Genomic DNA, 17495 nt, shown 5'->3' with positions numbered 1-17495 from the left:
AATCCGCTTTATATACATTATATTCAAACATATGCGCTCGCGCACATGAAGTCAGAGCCCTTATGCACGTGATATTGCGACGTCCAAGATAAAAAAAAAAGAAAAAAAAAAAGAGAAAACAATGGTTAACAAGAAACATCTCGTAATTTCCCAAAAAATTTTCTCCGGATTCCCTTTTCTTCTTCTTCTTCTCTTTCGACGTCTTATACGATCTCGGAGATTTCGCGGTCATTTTCCTGTGCGCCGAGCCTCGGCGGCCGAGGCAGTGACACGCTTATTTGGCAAGATCCTTTAGCAGGCAACATCGCGTTGCAACATCGAACAGGCTCCGCGAGCATTGTGATCAAGAACAAGGTATCGTCATACCGTTGTACGCAATGCAGTCTGTAGCAAGCGCCTAATTTGAGATTTTCAAACCGATGAAAGGCCTCGACGGACCCCGAGTTCCGACGTCACCGTGAAACTCCTACATGTACTCGTCATATTTTTCGTGCAAGATGCATCAGAAATCGAGTCAATCGACAGCGTAGACCGGTTCGAGATGCACTCCTAACTGAAGCGATCGTGCCCGAAAAATTTGGCGCTGCATCACTTGTATTACAATTACTTTAGGCTCCCAAGCGGGTAAGAAAAAAAATAAAAGTAGACATGGTGTTGCGTCGTTGTATCGTTTGAGATTATTATTTACAATAGTTCAAGAACGGAACGCGAAAAGCATTCAGCGTCGTAACGAGTGGCCAGCTTCGATTACGAGAACGGATTAAAGCGAAAGTTGCATCGTAAACGGTTCCACCTTGATCACAATGCCAATCAATTTTATGGTGTAACTTATTTTTTTTTTTACATCGCCCCTCCGCTTTTTATACAATTTTTCATCACTTTCCTTAGCCAATCCTCGGATTTCTTTATGACGCGACAAGCTGAATACCTCATCCAATGTATGTACGTATGCTAGAAGATTTTTTTACGCTTTTATACGCAGATACACAAACAGAATGGAAGATATATCGCGGAAGATAAGAACTCGGAAATTTGTTCGTCAGCGTCCGTCGTAAACGAGACTCGTTCGCAATCGTGGTTCTTAATTAGAGCGAGGAACCTGAACGAAATGCGCTACAAACGTCAACGTCGAATGTCATCCCTTCGCAAAATAATTCACGCAGACACGCATCTCATTCACGTCTCATTAATTAAATGCAAGTGATACCGTAAAAGTCATAAATAAACAGTAAAAAAATATGTAGACCCCGTCGTATACGTGACAAATCAACGTGGCGGCTCGTGGTAAGCTAATTCGCATCGTTCAGCGCGCGTACGAACACGACTTGCACTCCTCTACCACACCCTGATTCGCCCTATATACTCCATATACTTTCGTATGTTGTATGTTACATGTACGCATATAGAAAATTGAACTTATAGAAGTGCCACGGCTTCGTTACACATCCACGCACTTTGATGCACGCCCCTTCCCTCCCCTCGAAAACGCAGCAGTTGCCACTTAAGATCGAAAAATCACAAATGCGAATAAACGCGACACTCTCTTGCAACGACTGAGTCAACCTTGTATAAACTTCGTCACAATTAATGTCTAAAATTAGAAGAAAAATCTTCACAAATCTAAATTAATTAACGCATATTCTCGTGAGTTTTTCCATATACTATTAATTTATCCAATCGGTATTTATCTTTTGAAATGATATGCAAGGCGTGACCAGACGACAAAAGAGTTTCAGCTCATTACACATATTCGGCAAGATAAAACGTACAAGTGCATTTGAACAACTTGCGGCCCACGGGACATCGTTGGTGAATATTCGTGTTCCTTTAAGCCTTGCAGCATTTCTGCATTTTGCGAAAATGACTCAAACCAGCCGGTACGCTCCGTAATTGTGCCGATAGGCACTCACAAACGCGTGCGTGTCCATGATTCTGGCGAAATAATGTCTAAAGTGCTGCTCGGAGGGTCACATGAAGAACTCCCTGGATCGGCTAATATGCAGTCACGACGCAGGTCTATCCAGTACCGAGATCTCTATTAGCCTAAGCCCGCGAGTAGTTGGATCTGTTAACAAGAGGCCGCGTGGCTTGTACACCCGATCGTTCTGCTCGCAGACAAACTTGGCGACCTTACGCAGACACTTTTCGTAGTGAGTTTCGGTACATATACTTATCAGATAACCTGTGAGACAGTATAGGCAGCTCTCGCAATACGTAGAACAACTGGCACGTTCTGCCTCAGCAAAGTAGTTGTTCAACTGATTGATCGTATATTCGAACAATTGTCTGTCCAACTAAATAAAAAAAAAGGAAACATTTTATAATAAATATACTTCCTAAATACATTTAGCAAACATATTAATCTGCTTCAAACTGTGTATTGCACAGATTAGAGATTCTTTCTCTCGATACTCACTCTACTTTCCAGTTCTGTAGGGAACCGCGTTTGGAACTTGACCATAGTACCTTCGCTGTAGTCACGTTGTATAAAAACTTTCTGACAATTTTGAGGAGGCCCCCCACCTGCCTGCCCTCCCGCTGACATGTCTTCCAACGGCGTGAGGGCAGCATGATTGCCCTAAAAATACACAATATCATTATTACTATTAAATCTTTATTTCTTTTTAATACCTATATGTGATTACACAATTACATCTTTTCTATTATAACATAAAACACTTCTGCACACATTAACAGTAAATTTTTGTTTCAATGTGGCATATTATTGTTTATGCTAATAACAACACAAATATCAAACTTGTGTACCATAACATACTTTTCTTTCGTCTAAAATTATTTCAAATAGTACATATAACAATTTCTTCAACTTTGAGCTCTGCAAAATAAAATGTAACATTATACAATCATTTATAGACTTGTTAAAAAGATTCTGTTATTTCTGCCCACTCTTTTTGCAAATAGAACATATACATTTTAATATTACTTGCAGCAATGAACAAACATTACAACCAAGTACACTATTTACTACTGGAAACAGTTGTATAGCAATAACAGAAAATTATGGTACATTGACATATTTTTGACACATTCATCTTTCATTACTGTTCCCTTTAAAATATATTTCAGATAAACACTTGAAACTTTATCACAAACAAATAAAAATTTGACACTAATGCTTGCAGTCTTGACTTCTCTTTTAGAGTTAATTGTTTCAACCTCTTGGTATCCTTACCATTACAAGTAATACATTATATGCTTTTATTCACTGAGAAAGAAAAATAAAAACAGATGCACATTTATCTGACAGATTAAGTTGTCCATAAGTTCAAATAACTTGCCTTTAAGGATCTATCCAAACAAGTTTGTAAATATGCACGAGCACATGCATAAGAACACTGATCGGTTCGTATTACATATTTGCAAATAAATAAATTATTTTTTTTCAAATTGCCTGGATTTATCCTAAGAGCTCACGTAACCCTTCTCGTGCTCGGAGATAACCAAAAAAAAAAAGAAAAAAAAACCGCACCCAATCCCGAAGACTCGCGAGGAGCTACAGGATCGTCATCGTTTATTTATTGTTCGTTTCACAGGTGCGATCCTCTCATCGTTCGACAGGCACAAAAAGAACTGTTTTCCGCGAAGGGAAGATCGCGAGGCTGAGTGACCAAGCGATGACAGTCGGACGCTCTAGAGCGAGAGAGAGCAAGAGAGAGAGAGAGAGGAAACACGCACAGAAACACTCACCAGTGGCATTTTGAGCTTCGTCTTGCCGGTTGATTGTCGCACGTTCTCGACGAAAGACCTTCGCTGCCGTCGCGGCTGTCGTGCCTACTCGCACGCGGATGGACGCGGCGACCTGGACTCCGGGGGGATCGGCCAGAAGGAAATCGCTGCTGCTGTCAGCTCGTGCACGCACGAACGGACCCACGACCCACGACTCCGCGACTCGCAGCCGCCATTAACAATACGCACGCATGCGCGGATAACACGGACGAGTAACACGTGATTCGCTTTGCCGCCAGTGCGGCCACTCGCTGCACTTTTCCCTCCCTTCCCTCCAGTTAGAGCTCTTAGGCGGGCTTCTCTTGGTTCATCGCGCTTCCGTTGACTTCGACGTTCTCGGCTCTTCACGGTCTCATTCTCTTCGATGCTCTTCTCCACGGTTTCATTCCTCTTAATTCCTTTTTCTTCTCCGAATACAACTGAGAAGTGTACGTACGCGTGTTTGGTCTCCAGCCTCCACGTCGCGTGAGAAAAAAGCTTAGTGTGGAAGGATGGAAAGTAAACTGAAACGACCAGGCTGCTGTTTCGGTGAGTACTGTTTTGAAATATAATAAATTTGAGTAGCTTCGTAAAGAGAAAATACCTCACAAGCTTACTTTGAAAAGGCCAGAGACCTGTAGCTGATAAAAGCACTCAATTCAAGTTGTACTACCGTAAAAAATTCTTTAGCATGATTAATATTCGCTCACCGACGAGCTAATGTAAGAGGAAATGATACTTGTCAGCTGTGCCATCGATTTCTGAATATACTAATTAGGGCACAAGAAATATTTACATATCTCGGTACATCAATATCTGTCAGTGTCAAAGTCCTTTTTTTGATGGTAGAGCATGTTTGTATGTCTATAGGCTTCTGTTTAACGGTGTCGTTATAGCCACATTGTTATTATATACTTTAATAATACATCACATCTTTGCAATGACAATGTAACGCACGCAATACTGACAGTCATTAATATTATAGTTAAAATAGGGCTGCAAACCATCACTTTCACTGTAACACAAGTCCAAGCTCCATTGTAATTAAGAATAGAGTGTACAGCACAAGCTAGATAATTGAGTGACAATAATAACAGACTGAATTGTTTCTTGAGTTCCAACTTGAATTTTAAGTTAAACATTTTTTGTTAATTTTAAATATTCTTGTCTGGACAGTCTAGACTTTTTTTTTTATTTATTTTTAGCATTTTTAAAAGCAGAAAATAAAATCGAATGAGTTTAAAATCCAAATATAGTCCCCTAAAATAATGTAATAAAAAAAAGAAAAGGAAGATGTAAAATTAAATTTGAGAAGTTTTGAAATCATCGAAATACAATTTATTACCGTTAAAATAAAAGAATATTATATACGTACGATACAAAAATTCAGTAATTAATCTTTGAACGATTTAAACGCTGTAAAATAAGACATGGCGATTCGTACAACCTTAAATTGAAAGAATATGAAGTGTGTCACACATTTGTGTGTAATATTATTGTTGAAAAAGCATCTTTACATTTTTTTTTATTTTACTTACCGCTGCATAAGTTGCGATACATAAAGGAATCATATTTCCGGCTTTTAATCCGCACGGTATATTACTTCTGTAAAGAGTCATTATCAATAAAGATTTCAATCTAGGCGAGAAGTTGTACCATTCCGCAGCATAACTGTAAACATAATCAGTAGCTGCTTTTAATTATATCTTTGTAAGAGACTTTATTAAAAATTAATTCAAAATAACTAGAAAGTTAATTAAAATACAAATATTTTGTACATTAATTAAAAATTTTAATTGTATTGTATTAAAAGTATACAAGTTACACTTTAAAATTTATTATAACTTTGCTCAATGCGTCTTCACAAATACTTATATACAAATTATTAATGAGGTATGCAATAATTATTACGCTCTATAAAATACGTTCTGGCTTTCGTCTATTAATCTCTGACCAGAGTAACATACGATCAGCAAGTCACTGAGCAGTAATATGAACATAAGTCCAAATTTTATTAGCTCCTCGATTTGTAATACATAAAGGATCTACAACAAATTAAAAGTATTACGTATATTGAAAAAAAAAATTTATATTGTACTTACATGGAATATTTTTTAAGAATAAATCATTAAAACTTACTCGAACTCCAATTAGACTTATATTTGCAAGAAGTAATAGTAATAAAAGTAATGAGAGTCCTTGAAAAGATGATTCTAATATATTAACAAACCTGAAGTCACATTAGCAAATTGTATAAGCAGTAATATATTAATTTATAAGCAGTGTTATTTTGTAAAAAGACAGAGGCGTGCATACTCACTGAGCTAAATAGGTGCCTCGATATTTAAGATACAATTATAATAAAATTAAGCTGCTTACTCTATTGCCAGCTGATGCTTTTTTAAACATATTATATATTCTTGATATATTATTTCCTCGTTCACCGAATCAAGGATCAAATATCCACATTTGTTAAGTTTATTATTATTCGCCTTTGAAATAATATTCTCAATTTGTTTGCTGCAAACGTGAACTTGTCTTATAAAAATTACGAACGTAAGTCTTATCATATCTTAAAAAATTCGTGTGACGCGTTAATTACTACCGTTTTAAACCGACGTTGATTAATTCTCTCTCGCTTGGCTTGCTTAACGCCAAGCGAGAGTCAACGTCGGCGATTTTGTGGTTCGGTTTAATTTTAATATTTAATTAATATATCTAGGCAAAGACGGTCTTCGAGATCGAGGACGATCTGGTGAAAGTACCGTCTTTGTCTGGACATACTAATTAAATATTACAATTAAATCGAACGAGAGTAACGAATAGATAAGCGCGGGGGGGTCGGGGGGAGGCGGGGTGGGACGGGGTGAGAGCGAGCGCGAGCCTACGTGCCGCGAGCTAGGTATGTTCCCCCACTACTCCCACTCTCGCTTTGTCCTTCTCCAGCGGTCGCGCGAAGCACATGTTACGTACTACGCACTCACAGCAACCGCGTGCTCGTGCCGAACGTAATACGTAATTGCGTTGAACGAAACCCTGCCGGCGCGATAACAATCTTCTCCCCATTCTCCGTGTGAGGAGCGCTTGTGGCCACGTTTTCTTTCTTTAACGTAAGCTACGTCCTTACTTATGTGCTCATCTCTCTGAGGTGACCTATCTATTTTAGAAGTATTGTACAGACTCGCGTAATGTTAATTAATTATCCGGGCTTGTTTGCAGGTAACTAGTGCGAGGGACGAGGTTCAAATGATCTAAGAGGAAGCTGGAGGACTCTAGAGGAAGTCTAATATATTATGAGAGGAGGAGGAGGCCTCGGAAAGACACGTGCATCAACGCAGCAACGCCAGAGGTAAGAAAAATGTTATTTTTAATTATTAATTTGCATCTCTACGATTAAATTTTATATTTCTTTTTGTTACAGATCGACGCAGTTGCATCCACCGTCGTCTACAAAAGTGTCGTCACCGCCGATTAATAATTATACGAACCGCAGCCGGTTCGTCGGTCGTTCCGCGATTTCCGCTGAGTATTCGGGCGTAGTTTTTTTAGTAGGGCTTTATTCTAAACGCGAGTGCCGACAGGAACGCGTCGATAATTTACGCGATTATAAAATCACGGTCGGGGTGTTCGCGAGTGACTTGTGCGCGGAAGGATGACTCGACACGTCCCATCTGAGAGGAGGAGCAGGCCCGGGACGGGTATCCTGCATCGGCGGAGCAACTTTTAAGTAAGTATAAATTAAAAAAAAAAAAACAAATCTTTTTTTTATTAATCTTATTATTTAACTAACATGTTTATATTATTTTCTTTTTTATGTTACAGTCACCGGCAGAACTTTCAACTCCGCCGAAGCTCATGCAGATCGGTAAGTCGCATGATTTTTTTTTCGTTGTTAGTAATTGAAGTCGCTTAAAAAATAGTGCGCGCACATGACTTCTAGTTATATTAAACGGTACGTGGAAATTATATCTCGTATGCGAAAATTGTATCTTGTAATATTTTCAACGATAAGCAGTCCAATTATTTTAATAATTTTTAACGTTACCTGACGGCCGCGAATAAACTACAAGCATGAGCTGTGCACATGATATGCATCGCATCAACTCCCATTACGATGTTTATACCCACTAGAATTATAGCGGTGGTGTAACCAAAAATGAATATAAAATAATCTTCTTTATTCAATCTGAATTCCACTTCAACTGCAAAAATCCGCGGGCGTGATTCGTTAATAGGCATTATCACGTCTAGCAATACTGGCGCTAAAGGTATTGCTACAAATGTTAATAACATAACGATCAATAATCCTGCAATGTTAGAAAGAAAAATATATTTATATCATAAAATTAATTTAAAATTGAGAAATACTTAAAAGAAAAATTTTTTTAATTGAAAATTTTATTTAATAACGCTCTTTCACAATATGCAGATTTTAATGTAGCAAATATTATAATAACGTACTAACCTGCGAAAAGTTTCGTAAATTTTCGTGATAGTGAAGAGTAATTTTTCATCACTTGAACTTCTAAGTCGTCCGTAAATATGTCCCAATGATTGTCAATGGCTATGCATAACTGTTGTAACTGATTGTAACAAACATAGAAACAATTTAACACATAAGTAAATAGACACATTATTACACGCACGGCATTGCAATATAGCTGTGTGAATTTACTCTGTCTTGATTCCAAATGTTATGCAAACCCCTCCCAACAAAAGAAGTCGTGAATATGAATTGATAGCCAGCATCAAAAATCATCTGCGAATTGTCCCAGTGATCGCACAGCAGTAATATCTATGTGCAACAATTAGGAATAATTAAAATAATCTGTTTAGTAATTAAATAAATGTTCGTGCGCGTTAATTTATTTTTGCATATACTTTGTGGTAAACTTTAATATATTTCTGGGCATTGTAAAAGCTACGGTATGTACTTTGCCGAGCTGAATGTATTGTAATTGATGTGCGTTACCTCAGGCGCATAAGAACTTATTTCCAATAGCACGCAGAAAGTTCGTAATACATTTTTTACGAGTCTATCTTGAAAGGGCCAGAGGCCTGAAAACGATAAAAATACTCGGTTTATATTGTACTCGCGTACAAAATTCGATAGCATGTCTAATATACACTCTCCAACGTGCTAGGACAAAGTAATACGTGCCAAGCGTACGCTATCGATTTCTGAACTAACGCAAGAAACGTCACACATATTGCACCATGTTTATAATTGACTATTTTATTTCTCCAATAACAAGGCACACCTGTCTTTCACTGTTCGAAAATGTTCTTTTATTGGATATTCTTTCCGATGTGACACGTAATAACCGAGGTATAGGTATAGGCATAAGTATATAGTAGCGCAGCACATAACGTGACAAGATAATTGAAGATGAAAATAATAGTTTACGGCAGTATTAACTTTTGACTTTTGATTGCATTAAAAATTCTTCTTTGACGGAACGTCTTTTAGTCGTTTCTAGCTACTTCAATAGAGTCGAGTAACTTCAAAATTAAGAACAATGAAACAAAGTGAAGTCGAGTAAGTTTAAAATATAAATACAATAGACGTAATAATTTTTTTTTAAATAGAGAAAATTATGAAGAAAAAAAAGAAAAAACAATAGATAATATTGAGTTTAAAAATTATCGAAGATAAATATATCATCGAAATACAATTTATTGATTGATAGTTTGTGGCAGATATCACAGTATACCAAACATATGAAAACATGTCGATGAAGAGTTAATTAAAACTTCAGTAATCACTCTTTTATTGATGTAAACGCTGTAAAGTATGACATGGCGATTCGTACTACCTTAAATAAAACATAGAAAAGGCGTAATTTATTTTTCGTGTACGTAATATTATATAAAATGTTTAACAATTCTACGCATTTTACTTACTGCCGCATAGGTCGCGATAGATAATGGAATCATATTACCCGCCTTCAATCCGGACGGTACATTACTTCTGTAAAGAGTTATTATCAATAAAGACTTTAGTCTAGACGAAAATTTATACCACTCTGCAGCATATCTGCAAGCACAAATTAGTAACAGGTTTTAATTACATTTTTTAATTAAATCTTAACAATATTGACAGTTAAATTATTTTTAATGTTATATGAAAGAGTCGTTGTAACTATTAATAAACGTTAAGATAAGAAATAACTATTACGCTCGGTAGAATATACTCTGACTTTCATCCATTAATCTCTGACTAGAATAGCATACAATCATCAGAGTCACCAGACATGCTGTCAATGCAAATGTGTACTTTATTACTTGCCGCACTTCGTTTAGTACGTAAATGATCTAACAAATTAATAATATTGCGTTATTTTTCCAAATATCGTATATTGTTAAATATTATTTTTAAATAAATTTTTTTCTTTCTTTTTTTAATTCACGAAAACAAAATTTTTAGGAAAACATAGGAAAGCTTTACAATGCACAAGTGTTTTATAATTTTATTTTAAATTGTTTTTTTACGAACATTTTATATAAAATTTTATGTGAATAGTTTTTAAAGCTTACTCGAACTGAAATCAAACTTATTGTTCCAACAAGTAAAACTAACAAAAGTAATGAAAGCCCTTGATACGTTGAGTCTAATGTATTAACAAATCTGAAATAGAAATTAGGTAAAGTTACATAAAATTAATATTGCATTAATAATGTGTGCATACCACATTAAACTAAAGAAGAGAAGAGAAACACTTTGACAAGAACTAATTACTTTATTGCAAGTTGATGTTTCTTTAAACATATTATGTATTCCCGGTATATTATTTCCTCATTTAATCGATTAAATTTCATGTAATCTCCAGGTTCCTTGAGTTCGTTATTAGCTTTTAAATTTATATTTTCAAGCTGCTTACTATAAATGTATTAAAAATTACATAAAATACGTGTCTATAAAAATATACAAAACGTACATATATCTTATACGTATTCAAGTTATCATTTTATTATAAATGAATATACCTGATAGCGGCAAATAAACTGCATGCATGAGCGGTGCACGCAATGTGCATCGCATCAACACTCATCACAACGGTTGCACCCACCAGAACCACAATGGTGGTGTAACATAAAATTGGAATAAAATAATCATCTTTATTCACTTTTAATTCAAGTTCGACCGCAAAGAATCGCGGACGCGATTCGTTAAGAGGCACTACAATGTCTAACAGAATCGGTGTTAGCGGTATTATCATGAATATTAACATTGTGCTAAACATCAGCACTGTAACATAAAAAAAAATAATAAAATAAAATTATTGTAATATATTTAATAAATATTAAATTATTATAAAATATTTAAAAGTGTAGGGCTTTAGAAAAAAATTTTTGTTTTCTTTTATGGTTGTTGCCAGTTTCAAAAGATATTACTACTGATAATCTGGACCTGTTTTAGATTACAACATGATATACATACTCGAGTAATACTTTGTAAACTTTCGTGAAAGCGTGGAATAATTCTTCATGACCTCCACTTCTGTGTCGTTCGTGAATATGTTCCAATGCTCGTCAATAGTTTGGTACAGTCGTTGCAACTGATCGCCATAGACATGGAAACGATTTAACATGTTAGGTCTGAAAGTAGTTGTTCCGCAATAAACAATGTAGAACGAATCACCGAGTACAACGCGTCGTACTTGTCGAAGGCTCACCTTAGTGTCATTCCAGAACATGTTTATTTGCCTCCCAATAAAAGACATTGACATGGCAAGCTGATAGCTACCCTCAAAAACCATCTGCGGATTATCCCAGTGATAGTACAGCAACATTAACTGAGTTTAACATTGAATAATCGTTCGTAAAATATGTTGTAAATATAGGAAAATAGTTATACGCGATTAATTAAATAGAACCTACTGTTCTTTTGTGTTTAATTAGATATTAATCCGTGTGTTACATAATTAAAAAATAAAAAAAATTAATAAAATTAAATTAGGTAAAATAAAATAAAAAAAAAAAATTTTTGAAACTACCAAAGTAAATTCGAAAGAATATGTTAGCTCGAGTGTATATTACCTCGAATGGGCAGTAACTTATTTCAAGTAGAAAGAAGAAAGTTTTTAAGATATTTCTCAAGTATCTATTTTGAAACGGCCAGAGGCCGGTGATCGACAGGAATACCCGGTTAGCATTGTACTCTCGCAAAAAGTTCTCTAACATGATTATTCGTCTTAGTTTCCCTTTGAATGGTTGTAGCAGAATAACACGTGCCACGCACGATTATCGATTTTCCGGGGCACAAGTCGTAGGGCGAATAACATAAAATTGCAGGGTGTCCACGGTTGTCACTATCTGCTTGCCGATGTCAGGGTATTTCTGACACTGTAACTGTCCTTTCTATTTAAGATATCATTTATTAGACCCTTTCGCATGTATAACGTGACGTGCATAGTGTTCCGTTATTATGTAGTACAGGAAGAAATTGAGGGGTGGGTGTAACAATGAACGGGCGCACTAGCTTCTTTATCTCCCGTTTGCATATTTTCCAGGAAACTGGTAGCTTAAACTTCAGTACAATTTATTGACATAAGATGCATACAATGAAACACTCATTGGACATTCAGTAATCAGTCGGAACAGTAATCAGTCTTGTATTGATAATAACGTTGTGTAGTAAGACATGGACATTCGTATTACCTTGAAGTAAATAGGACAGTTTTATTATAAATTATTTATTTATTAATTAATTATGCACAGCAATAAAAAGAAAATAACTTTGTTACCGTAGCATAGGTGGCAATGGACAATGGAATTATATTTCCCGCTCTCAGTTTGCACGGTACACTACTTCTGTAAAGAATTATTCTCAATAATGATTTTAATCGAGGTGAGAATCTGTACCATTCCGCGGTGTATCTGCAATCAATAAAAATTAGCAATAATTAGCGGTAATATTTAAAGAAAAATTGGTGCAAAATTAAAATATTTTTTTCAAAAACATATTTGAAACTCAAAAGACTTTATGCATATTTATGGAAAAATTATTTTATAACTGTTTAAGAGGGAATTTTGTAAAAAGTAATACATTAAAATATTAAATAATTATTACGCTTCGTAAAATATCTTCTGGCTTTCATCCATTATTCTCTGACCAGAGTAACACACGACTATCAGAGCAAATAATGTTGTTATAAGTACGAGCAAAAATTTTATCAATATTCTAAATTGATTTAATACATAAATAATCTATAATAAATTAAGAAAATTAATTAATAGTTATATTATGTGACATTAGTAATATACATTTACTTTTTTTTTAAGTAAAACAATTAACATTAATTTTATAATGTGTAGAAATAAATATAATTCTCATCGAGTTATTAAAATTTTCAATATATGTATACTTGCGTATTTTATATGCACAGTTATAATACATACTCGAAGTCCAGACAAAGTTAAAACTCCCAGCAATATTATTAATATGGCCAAAGAACACTCCTTGTATGATGAATTTAGCATGTCCACAAATCTGTAGAATATCGATATCGTACAAATAAAAATGTTATATTAATATTACAAAAACAGCGAAAAATGGTTAAAAAAATCTGTACTCTATAGCAAGTTGATGTTTCTTTAAGCATATTATGTATTTCTGGTATATCATCTCTTCTTGGGACACACACAAATCAACATTCTTATTTATACCATGCTTATTTTCTTTAATATCACCATTATCATCGTTTACTTTCAACGTCACATTTTCGATCTGCTTACTGCAAAATAAATGTGGTGGTAATTAAACAAAAAAGTATATGACTTATTAATATAATTGCATATTTTACGGTTTGCTTACCTAACAGCCGCAAACAAGCTGCACGCATGAGAAGCACATATAATATGCATTGTGTCGGTGCCTAACGTAATAATTGATCCCACTATGATTACAGCGGAGATGTAACAGTAAATTGGGAAATAGTAGTCGGTTTTATTTACCCTGAACTCGATTTCAACCGCAAAGAGACGCGGGCGTGATTCGTTAAGTGGCACTATTATATCTAAGAATATCGGTGTTAATGGTAATATTATAATCACCAATAATGTACCACAAATAATTACTACAACATAATGATTGCTGTTTTATTTATTTTTTTTTTTTAATAATATTAATTTATAAAAAAGTTAAAGCCGCTGTTTGATTTGTTTAAGCGAATATATAAAAAAAAAATTCGTGAAAAATTCTGTTGAATTTTATTTTCTCTTCGTAATAAAAAATTACATACAATTTTTAATGTAAAAATATACTTACTCGTGTAATATGTCACAAGTTTTCGTGACAGAATAGAGTATTCTTCCATGATCCGTACTTCTATATCATCTGTAAATATACTCCAGTGCCTATCAATAGCTTCATATATCCAGCGCATCTGATTAAAAAATCAAAGAATAACTTTTAATTTACTATATTTATATTTTTAAAATAAAAATGTTCAAAGCTTACCTTGCCACGGTTTAAACAATCTTTCAAATGTCTTACGAGAAAAATAGTTAAGATTAAAATCTGATAGCATCCTTCGAAAATCAATTGCGCATCATCCGAATGATCGTATAACAATAATATCTAAAAATATATAATATTTATATCATATGCAGTTTAAAATAAAATTGTAAAAAAATGTATTTCGACTAAAAATATTTTTTTTTTTATTTTGAGGAAATGCGCCGATGTACCTCGAAGGGATAGTAACTTAATTCGAGTAAAAAGCAAAACGTCCATAATAAACTTCTCACAAGTTTATTTTGGTACGGCCAGAGACCTGTGGTCAACAACAATATCCGGTTGTTATTGTACTCGCGTAAAAAATTCTCTAACATGATTATTCGCGCGGGTATCTCTACTTACTACATGCAGCTCTACAGGCCACACGAAACGCAGACTATATTATTCGTTCCCCAGTTGGAAGTCGTGGAACGAATAACACGAAATTATAGATTGTCTAGAATTGTCAGTTCGTAATTTCGTTCACATTAAAGTATTCGACTAAACCGTCACTTTTTTTTATATGAAGTATAATTTACCAAGTACTTTCAATTCCAAATAGCATACGATTGCGTGATACACCAAGTGGTGATTATAATAGTAATGATATGTGTGTTAGAGTTTCTTTTATACCTTATTTATGTGACGTCCTCTCACTAGAATATTTTGCTGTTAGTTTTAAACACGAGAGAAATTTTAAGGTCGTACAAGACAGTTTCTTGGATAAATATAGAACATGTTACTAACGGGTAACGATTCCTCGTATTTCCTTCGCGTTCAGTACTCCGTCAATTTAATTTTTTTTTCTTTTAGATTTTTTTTTGTTATACTTCTACAAATTATTTTAACACAATAAAATAAGCCGACAAAAAATAAATAGAAATCAGAGATTTAAGTCGAAACATACCTTTCCTTCGGGATATCTCGAAGTTTCGGAGACAAAAATTAATCTATCAGACTCTAGTACAGTAGACAAAAGATTAAGGACTGTCAAAGCGAATGAGATCGGATATTTCTTGCTTCGGACAAACGCCGCACGCTGCCCAGGGGTCTTCTAACTCCCAGAGATCCGGTGGCAGGTGCTCACGACCTGGTGGCGGTCCACGCTGCGGACTCTGCGGGTATTGTTCTACGTCGAAGAACCTCTCGAGCTCCTCTGGGTCGAAGGGAGGGTATTCGTGGTGCATCTGACGTCTTGGTATGTCGCGCATAGTAGTTTTTATTCTGGACGGAATCGGCAGATCCTCCCTCTCTTCCCAAGATAAGTCGCCCTCGCGTAGAAACTCCTCTTCGAACGGTATGTCGAATTGCAAGTCCTCCGGCAACGGCTCTTGAGCTATTCTCTCGAATTCTCGCTCTTGTAGACGTGCTGTCTCGCGCGCCCTAATTCCGGCCATGCTTCTTTGAGCAAATTCACGAGCTGCCACGACACTTGGATGGTCTCGGCCGTATTCGACTTGGAACATCTCGCTCTCGATGTCAGGAACTCTGTATTAAATATAGACAATTAATTTGACGGAGATCTTTATCATAAAAAATTTTCTTTTACTTCTCAGTTTTATTTACGCGGCTAGATCAGTTATTTCTGTCTTTAAAACATTGGTTGTCGCAAAATTCGATAAAAATTCGATCGCAAATATTTATTAGATGTTTTAATTTACCAATTTTTTAACTTTAACTTTTTTTTACCTATAAATATATCTGCGTCTCTCGTCCTCCGCTAATTGTACAGCATTACCGCCGACATTCGCCACAGCCATCACAAAATCCCGTCTTGCTTGTTGCAAGTCCTCCAACTTATTCTGTACCGTGGTAGCTTCCGCAGCGTCTTGTTCATCTAGAGTCTCGCTGTTCAATAATAATTAAAAGATCATTGACATATTGTATTTTTAGTCCAAGTAATCTTTGTTGAACCTCCACCTCAAAGACATACATTTCCTATTGTGATATCAAGTCACCTGATCACTCTAATCGACCGGTTCGCCACTTCGGATATCGCCTCACCAGCCGTAGGTGGCTGAGGGATGCTAACGATAGTGGTGCGATTTCCGTTTACTGATCTTGGTGGTATCACGATACTGTCAATCGGACCCTCGCCGACTGGCTCGGCCTGGATCAATTGGGCGTTCATAGACCTTGCCAATTCTTTAGTTCTTTCCGGGATGACAGGAAACGGTTCCGGTGCCCTTCTCTCCGGTCTTCTCGCTCGTCTAGGAGGTGAAGCTGACGGAGACGGTATGCGTCTAGTAGGTCTCTCTCTACCGAATCTAGAAATATAAAAAATTGTAGGACATATTTAAAATGCTCATTAAGAAAAAAAAAATCTTATTATAATTGGTTCAATAAGCAATGCGTAAAACACAACTGTGTTTTACTTTACATATTGTTTTAAGTTTCACCTAGGATCACCGCCGACCGGCGCGGGTGTTCTTTTCGGCATTCTTTGTGGTTTGAATTCTTCCTGTTTATCCTCGTACTGCCTAATTTTTTTTTGCGCTTGCTTCATTCGGGCTACCATCGCCTTCGTCATACCCGGTCTAGCAAAGTCAACTTTCTTTGGCTCGGCTGGAATATATGGCCGTCTTCGACCGTGTTCTGCCAAGACTGGCTTTTGTTGCCGTGTTGTTTCCTGCTTCTCCTCAAACTCTTTTACTATAGTAGAACTCCTCGCCTGTCGTAATGCCTGTGTCTTCGTGAGACCAACTTGAAATCGTGGCTTTCGGCTCCCCATTGTCGATTATTGTCGATGTTAACTTACTCTTGATATTCAGATTAATATATAATACAATTTTAATATAACATTTTATTATAACAGCAATATAAAAGTGTCTTATCTATGTCTATGTATTTAGCTATCAAAAAATTTCTCAGCCGAACTATTTTATTAATTTTTTTAAATGAATATTAATAATAATTCTTTTCTATACTAAATTGATACAGGTGTAATTTCTGAAAGAAAATATATTATAACGTTTTATGACACTTTATACTTTAACGTTGATAAAAACAAATAATAATTTAAATACATGACTTAGGCCAGATAATTACTAAAAAAAAATAGAAAATACCTTGTAAAATTATATTTTTAGAAGCTTCCAATGAATGAACTTTTTCAGTTAGCGCGGCGATTTATCTTGGCGCTCAAATAATGACCAGTACTTTTTCATGATGCGACGGCTTGCAATTTGTTAACAGTTCATCCGGGTAAGTACAACCAGTGCTTAATTAAGGGTTGATATGCCATTGTACGCAAGAATTTTGCATGAAA

At 35.5% G+C, this 17495-nt stretch overlaps 5 protein-coding genes across 6 annotated transcripts; all 5 read right to left on the bottom strand.

Moving 5' to 3' along the window:
• Positions 1-654: 654 nt before the first annotated feature.
• Positions 655-3940, bottom strand: LOC139106726 (golgin subfamily A member 7). Its single transcript, XM_070663667.1, has 3 exons — positions 3709-3940; positions 2417-2578; positions 655-2294 (listed from the first exon to the last, which is right to left on the bottom strand). Exons 1-3 carry the CDS (start codon positions 3715-3717, stop codon positions 2004-2006), a joined length of 462 nt encoding a protein of 153 aa, XP_070519768.1. The 5' UTR covers positions 3718-3940; the 3' UTR covers positions 655-2003.
• Positions 3941-4282: 342 nt separating this feature from the next.
• LOC139106728 (odorant receptor 4-like) lies at positions 4283-8897 on the bottom strand. Its single transcript, XM_070663669.1, has 9 exons — positions 8699-8897; positions 8402-8521; positions 8192-8309; positions 7772-8033; positions 6106-6246; positions 5866-5956; positions 5638-5771; positions 5265-5397; positions 4283-5173 (listed from the first exon to the last, which is right to left on the bottom strand). Exons 1-9 carry the CDS (start codon positions 8840-8842, stop codon positions 5120-5122), a joined length of 1197 nt encoding a protein of 398 aa, XP_070519770.1. The 5' UTR covers positions 8843-8897; the 3' UTR covers positions 4283-5119.
• Positions 8898-8942: 45 nt separating this feature from the next.
• LOC139106729 (putative odorant receptor 92a) lies at positions 8943-11925 on the bottom strand. The gene is made up of 8 exons (XM_070663670.1): positions 11767-11925; positions 11168-11522; positions 10714-10975; positions 10466-10606; positions 10264-10354; positions 9905-10041; positions 9631-9763; positions 8943-9542 (listed from the first exon to the last, which is right to left on the bottom strand). The coding sequence occupies exons 1-8, from the start codon at positions 11908-11910 to the stop codon at positions 9489-9491; spliced, it is 1317 nt and encodes a 438-aa protein (XP_070519771.1). The 5' UTR covers positions 11911-11925; the 3' UTR covers positions 8943-9488.
• A 340-nt stretch (positions 11926-12265) lies between these two features.
• Positions 12266-14952, bottom strand: LOC139106725 (odorant receptor 67c-like). 2 transcript variants are annotated; one of them, XM_070663664.1, is made up of 9 exons: positions 14861-14952; positions 14189-14308; positions 13997-14114; positions 13544-13805; positions 13302-13463; positions 13129-13219; positions 12800-12936; positions 12474-12606; positions 12266-12387 (listed from the first exon to the last, which is right to left on the bottom strand). In XM_070663664.1, exons 3-9 carry the CDS (start codon positions 14112-14114, stop codon positions 12334-12336), a joined length of 957 nt encoding a protein of 318 aa, XP_070519765.1. In that variant the 5' UTR covers positions 14189-14308; positions 14861-14952; the 3' UTR covers positions 12266-12333. The 2 variants fall into 2 exon arrangements, with proteins under 2 accessions (XP_070519765.1, XP_070519766.1); XM_070663665.1 differs by having other exon boundaries at positions 13544-13745; positions 13997-14308.
• A 250-nt stretch (positions 14953-15202) lies between these two features.
• On the bottom strand, positions 15203-17472 carry LOC139106723 (uncharacterized). Its single transcript, XM_070663662.1, has 5 exons — positions 17296-17472; positions 16627-16986; positions 16186-16494; positions 15917-16075; positions 15203-15715 (listed from the first exon to the last, which is right to left on the bottom strand). Exons 2-5 carry the CDS (start codon positions 16956-16958, stop codon positions 15208-15210), a joined length of 1308 nt encoding a protein of 435 aa, XP_070519763.1. The 5' UTR covers positions 16959-16986; positions 17296-17472; the 3' UTR covers positions 15203-15207.
• Between the last annotated feature and the right edge of the window lie 23 nt (positions 17473-17495).

Source organism: Cardiocondyla obscurior, linkage group LG11 (assembly GCF_019399895.1).
Source record: "Cardiocondyla obscurior isolate alpha-2009 linkage group LG11, Cobs3.1, whole genome shotgun sequence".
NCBI classification, from domain to species: Eukaryota; Metazoa; Arthropoda; class Insecta; order Hymenoptera; family Formicidae; genus Cardiocondyla; species Cardiocondyla obscurior.
This window is presented reverse-complemented; position numbering and strand designations above follow the sequence as displayed.